The 6,109-nt window shown below is 39.1% G+C and overlaps 1 protein-coding gene across 2 annotated transcripts; it reads left to right on the top strand.

Moving 5' to 3' along the window:
- Positions 1-500: 500 nt before the first annotated feature.
- Positions 501-5,824, top strand: LOC111929850 (alpha-1-antitrypsin-like). Of its 2 annotated transcripts, none has more exons than XM_023927630.2 (5): positions 501-603; positions 1,375-2,064; positions 2,506-2,776; positions 3,518-3,665; positions 4,386-5,824. In XM_023927630.2, the coding sequence occupies exons 2-5, from the start codon at positions 1,392-1,394 to the stop codon at positions 4,590-4,592; spliced, it is 1,299 nt and encodes a 432-aa protein (XP_023783398.1). In that variant the 5' UTR covers positions 501-603; positions 1,375-1,391; the 3' UTR covers positions 4,593-5,824. The 2 variants fall into 2 exon arrangements, with proteins under 2 accessions (XP_023783398.1, XP_023783397.1); XM_023927629.2 differs by having other exon boundaries at positions 548-603; positions 1,379-2,064.
- The last annotated feature ends 285 nt before the right edge of the window (positions 5,825-6,109 follow it).

Here is a 6,109-nt window from a genome sequence, read left to right as displayed (position 1 = left end):
ACACACAGTCTGCTCTGCATAAGAAAATCTCCAAAACAATTAAACATGCTGCCGAAGGTTGTGACTGAGGTATACAGTAAGGCAGAAGGACTTTATAAATCCAAACCCTGTTTTGAAATCCTGCCAGAGAGGTTATGGCTCTGGCAGTGTCCCCAGGACGAATCAGAGGACGTTGTGGCAGGGACGCTGTGATCTGCTGTGAGTGGTGCTGGCTCAGACAGACCCAAGCAAGGGGTGGCCCTCACACCAAGCCACAGCTTCCAGCTCCAGCCATGAAAGGTATGTATGGCTGTGGCTCTCCTGCCAAGCACCCACAGCAGCAGTGGTTAATCCTCCTCCTCCTGTTAATCCACAAGCACGGATGCAACAGGCACATCGTGTCTGCTCCATTCCCCCTTGTCTGCAGCAAGAAGGGTTTGTCAAAACAGTCCGCTTGTCTGGGTTGGAAAAATTGTCCAAAATATCCAATGTCATTACTGCTTCTTGTGCATCCCCACTGCCAACTTTTCTTTGAACTAATTAATGATTAACAGAGTGCTCTGATTAACTCTGTTTAATGGTACTGAAGAGAAGAACAAGCAGGCAAGACCAGACTCTAACAATGTAAGTACCCTTTTAGTTTTCCCTTTTTGGGGAGGTTGTTGCCTGGAAGTGGTGCCTTTGTACACGTAAATAGGGAATATACCTCTTATGAAAACAATCAATACATCTCAAAAGTCAGAAAGAACTGATACTAAAGAAGACACTTCACATAAAAAAGTAAAAATTTGGTTTGGAAACAACAGAAATGCCTATAGACTTTTATACCACAAAGACCAGTGATCTAGTATTTCATCTTTGAAGAAAATGCAAGAGTGTTTTGTAATTTTGGTTCTAGATAGTATAATCTATGCTTAGATCAGAGTTTTGTTTAATACATATTAAATTCTCTAATTATTTGATGAATTGAGGAAGGTTAACAGAGCTGCAGTTACTTTCCCACAGTATTGAGTACAAAACGAACTCATACCAGTTTTGGCATGTTACTCTGACAGTTACAATGCCAGTTACTCTGGGGAAAAGGTCATAAGCTTCCAGTTATTTACAAATTTTAAGAAAATATGCTAATATTAAAGTTAATTTTTTTTTTAAACTTTCTAATTACCTCTTTTGAAAGAGAACTAGTCTATATATATATATATATATATATAAATAGGGAATCAGGAGGTATATTCTTTCCAGGGATCACTGGCATACATCAGAAATGTGAATCGTAAGTGTGGGGGCTTTGAAGAACAGGTGTCATCTGAGAACATCATTTTACTTTACTGGAGGATACAGTTTGAACTGTATCCAAATTAGTTTCCATGTTTTGCATGTCTATTTCTTTTCCAGAAAGAGCTGAAAGCGAAATGAAGCCGACTTTTTCCTTGTGTTTATTGCTGGTTGGTTTGCATACTGTTGCCCTGTGTCATCAGCATCCTCGCTACCGTAATAAGCAGGACGATGCTAAAGGGACATATTATCCAGGACGTAGTTCTCAGTGGGAAGAAGCTTCTCCACTTAAGAACAAAACCTTTGTCAAACTAGTTTTCAGCAATGCTGACTTTGCATTTTCCTTTTACAAGCTGGTCGCATCTGAAGCAACACACAAAAATATTTTCTTTTCACCCATAAGCATCTCTGCCTCCTTTGCAATGCTGGCACTTGGTGCCAGGGCTGCAACACTAACACAGATTTTGGAAGGGCTTGCCTTTAACCTGAAAAAGACTCAGGAGCAGGAAATACATGAAGGTTTTGGCCAACTCCTCCACATGCTGAACCGTTCAGACAGTGAGTTCCAGCTGAGCCTGGGCAATGCCCTTTTTATAGAAGAGACACTAAAACCACTACAGAAGTTCTTGGATGATGTCAAAAGCATTTATGAGTCTGAAGTCTTTTCTACTGACTTTAACAACTCTGTTGGTGCTGAGAATCAGATCAACAGTTATATTGAGGAAAAGACAAATGGGAAAATTTTAAAACTAGTGGAAAATCTTGATCCTCTGACTGCAATGGTTCTTGTTAACTATGTCTTCTTTAAAGGTAAGATATACCAAAGGGTGCAAAGATAATGCTTTTTACAGAGAATGAAAAGAGAAAAAATTAAAATATTTCAAATAGAGGAAATCATGTTCAGTATCTGGAAATTATCACTATAAATCCATATATATTTGTTGCCAGTAAAAATATCTGCTTTAGTGAAATTTTAAAACAAGTGTCTTTATTGAGTTTCATTAATTTTGTCATGTGATCATAGACTCATACTGTAATGAAAGATAGTGTTTTCAGTATTATGTGTCTGTAATTGTCTTTGAGCACCTAAAAAAAATAATTACAATGCTGTAACACCTGAGGATGAAGTAAAATAGGATAAAAAAGGATATTTACTCTAATGAAAGGATGGCTGTGGGACTAGGTCCTGTTTTACTTACTTTGACCATTCCTCTTTGTATTCCACTGAACAAATTTTCTTTTTGTCATAAGCCCATTGGGAGAAACCCTTCAGTACAGCACAGACAAAACAGGAAGATTTTTTTGTGGATCAGAAAACTTCTGTAAAAGTTGACATGATGTATCGAAAGGGTTACTACAGAAACTATTTTGATGAAGAGCTGTCCTGTTGGCTGGTTCAGATACCTTACAGTGGAGGTGTTGCAGCATTATTTGTTTTGCCTGATGAAGGGAAGATGAAGCTGGTAGAAGATGCCCTCTTGAAAAGAACTGTAAATAAATGGGAAAAGTCCCTCCAGGACAGGTAAGATTTTTTTACTGAGGCAAGAGGTGACCATGTTACAGATTAGTAGTGTTTATCTCACCAAAACAAAACTGTAAAGGACAGTTATTTGACTGAGCTCTATACACTTACTGCTTCCTCTGTGATGGACTTCCCTTTTCTTAGTTGGAAAATGAAAATGAAATAGAGCTAAGGCTAGTGAACACATAGGTCATTGAACTTGGGATTCATCTTGGGTTAAGTTCCTGGCTCAGCCAAAAACTACTTAGCACCATGATGAGGTCAACAGACCCTTGTTTCATACAAGCACTGGGAAACTACAATGGAGTAGCTTTTGGGTGTTAGGCTGTTGAGGGCATTCTGTGTAAAAGTGGAGTAACTCACCATTACTGACTGCAGCTATTTCTGTGGTGGCCAAGGCCCTGTTGTGTATTTGAACAGCCTTAGGTCAGCTGGCTACAATCTCTTGAAAAAGCCCTCCTACCTGGCAGTAGTAGCTCTTGTTGCCACTGAGTTGGTGTAGCTGTGTCTTCTGCCCCACTCCCTGCACCCCATTGCAGAGGCACAGACTTATTCTGCTCCAACACTCCACTCAGGCAGCTAACCTGTCCAGAAGTGCTATCTAAACCCTGAGACAAGGCTGTAAACATTTAGGAAAACAAATGTGAAGTGTCTAGTGAATACTAGTCATTAGTGAATACTGAAGCCATTAAGGAGTGTTGATTTGTCATGATTTGTCCCTATTTGTGTTGATTATTACAGAAAGATACATCTGCACATTCCAAAATTTTCTATTTCTGGTACCTATGATGTGAAAAATATAGTCAAACAAATGGGTATGGTCAATCTGTTTACTGAACAAGCTGATCTCTCTGGGATTACTGAGGAGCCTGGACTGAAGGTTTCAAAAGTAAGTCAGCATGTGAAAGCAACCACAGGATTTGCCTGCTCCCAGGAAGCTGACATTAATATCCCATGAAAAGCTTATCCCAGTCTCTCTGAAGCATCACTCAATTATCACTAGCTGCCAGTCTGGAGGCAAAGAAAGACATGTCTTTCATAAACCTGAAGCCAAACATGCTTACAAGGGGTTAGAAAGGCATGGTGGGAGGATGAAGACAGACATATAATTAAATGTTCTTTTGGCTACTAAAGAAAATTATCTAAATGTAGTGCATTAGCTTTGGTAAAATTTCCTCTAATTCTTCCTACAGAGGGCAAAGGACTGTTATTCCTGCCCTTCTAGTGTTCTCAAAAAGTTATTTTTTTCAGCTAGATGACAGGGTAAATTCACAATAATACATGGAGCTGCCAAAGACAAAATTGAGTCTCGGCTAAATTACCAGGTTTCTTTGCTTCCAGAGTTTCTTGTCATCAGTCATCTTGAGTGCTCTTTGGCTGCCTGCAGTTTGAGGATGACTCTCTGTACAAGCAGTGAAGGAGGATGGCTTGAGTGGTGCGATGGCAGCTGGTGCTGTGGTGGGAACGGGAGCAGCTGGTGATGACCTCCCCAGAAGCTGCTGCTGCTCAGTCTTGCTCCAGGCAGGGCTCCCTTGGGCTGGCCAAAGTGAAGAGGGTGGCAGGCTGCTCTCTTCTTGCTGGCTTGTCAGCGTTTGCTTTGTTCCTGCAGGTGATCCACAGAGCCATGCTGAATGTTCACGAGAACGGCACTGAGGCAGCCGGGGCCACAGTGAAGGAGGTGACCTGGAGATCTGGGGATTTTCCTCGCCCGCCTCGAGTCAGATTCAACAGACCATTTCTCCTGGTGATTCTGGATAAATTCACCCACACTGTCCTCTTCATTGGGAAAATTGTAAACCCTAAGCAAAATGACTGATTGACAAAACTTATCCACATTATATTCCTGTGATCTAGTGAAACACCTATGTATGCATACCACTCTGTGCTAGTGCTCATCTTTCAACCATTATCCTTAGAAACCTTATTAATCCCTTAAAATACAAAAAACTGTTTTTCCTTGTCCAAAAGTCAATAGGATTTTCCACAGCCTACACCTGAATATAGCATGTAGTGTTAATGAAAAAAAAGCCACTTTTCAGCAGTTTTGCAAGAAGCCCTTTCTGACATGCTCCTGTGGGGTATTCAATTGGTTCAAAGTCTCCAATTGATGTAGGCATTGCTGTACAGTCATAGGGTGTGGATGTGAAAGGAGAAACAGGAAAGTTGTAAGTCCTTTCTGTTTAATCCACTATCCCTTGATGACTACTCTTGGATGCAGATCTCTTTAATACTGGAGTGAATTTTCATTAATTTCTTTAGGTTTTGTAACCAAATGTGGCATGAAACTGCAGGATCAGTGACTGAGACTTTGGAGGACACACGAATGTAAAGGGCTGATGAATGCAGCTGTTTTAGCTTGACTTCCTCTGTCTGCTCCTCAGCAGAAGCCCTCTGCAAGGAGAAAAGAAGGCTGCTTTTACTGTATAGATAATTTTAATTCTACTAAGAAAGGAATCCATAGCAGAAAAAAACCTTCTGCTTTACTCTACTAACATAACAATTGCTGCTAATGCCTTGAGATAAAAGCCTGATGGAGTAGTCCATGACATAGCACCATCTTCCTTTCCATAGATTTGTTGTCACTGTCATTTCTTGTTTCTCCTGATGCCACCTTCAGTACTCACTTTACAGCTAAACTTGACAGATTGTGGTAGAAAAAAGGAGGAATGAAAATTTTAACTCCAGAAAGTTTGCATTTCCTCAGTAGGAACAGCAGAGCTTCCTAGGGACTGTTAACCGGGTTTAAGCTATCATAAACACAAAGAAAAAATGCAGAAAATATTTCAGAAGTCACTTTTCTAAATGTTAGCAGTGGATTACTGTTATAGAGTAAAAACAGACTGGAAATTGATATTTGTACCTTTTCTTAACTTAAAGTTCCTTGAATCCAGCTACACTAGATAGTTGCATGGTTATGAAAGAAATATAACTTTACTTACAAAGAAGTAAATATTTAAATTATTTTATTATCTTTTGCTTTAGTTTTTAAATCAACACCTTTAGTGCATCTTATTAAAATATCGAAAGCCAAAGAAAACATGTAAATTATAGACTGTTTCAATCTTTTGTTACAGAATATCTTAAACTGATAGTAAAATATAAATTACAAGGTTTTAGATCTTAGTTTCTTAAAATGTCTGTGAAAAATATAACATAAAAATTGTGGTGAATACTTCTAAAACACAATTCTTTTTTTGGTTTGGGGATCTTTATTTTCTTTCACATTAAATCAGTGTCATCAATATGAGTAAATTGTAGCGCAATACCAATAGGAAAAGAAAAACCATTCTATGTCTATCTGCAGACAGGCAACACTCAATATTCACTTTCAAA

This window comes from Cyanistes caeruleus, chromosome 6 (assembly GCF_971803275.1).
Source record: "Cyanistes caeruleus chromosome 6, bCyaCae1.hap1.1, whole genome shotgun sequence".
In the NCBI taxonomy this organism is placed as follows: Eukaryota; Metazoa; Chordata; class Aves; order Passeriformes; family Paridae; genus Cyanistes; species Cyanistes caeruleus.
This window is presented reverse-complemented; position numbering and strand designations above follow the sequence as displayed.

Excerpts from the sequence above, each read along its gene's own strand:
- LOC111929850 (XM_023927629.2), top strand. The coding sequence starts at position 557 with ATGGTACTGAAGAGAAGAACAAGCAGGCAAGACCAGACTCTAACAAT. Across the intron at positions 604-1,378 it reads CAAGACCAGACTCTAACAAT|AGCTGAAAGCGAAATGAAGC; the intron begins GTAAGTACCCTT and ends TTTTCCAGAAAG. Across the intron at positions 2,777-3,517 it reads GAAAAGTCCCTCCAGGACAG|AAAGATACATCTGCACATTC; the intron begins GTAAGATTTTTT and ends TGATTATTACAG.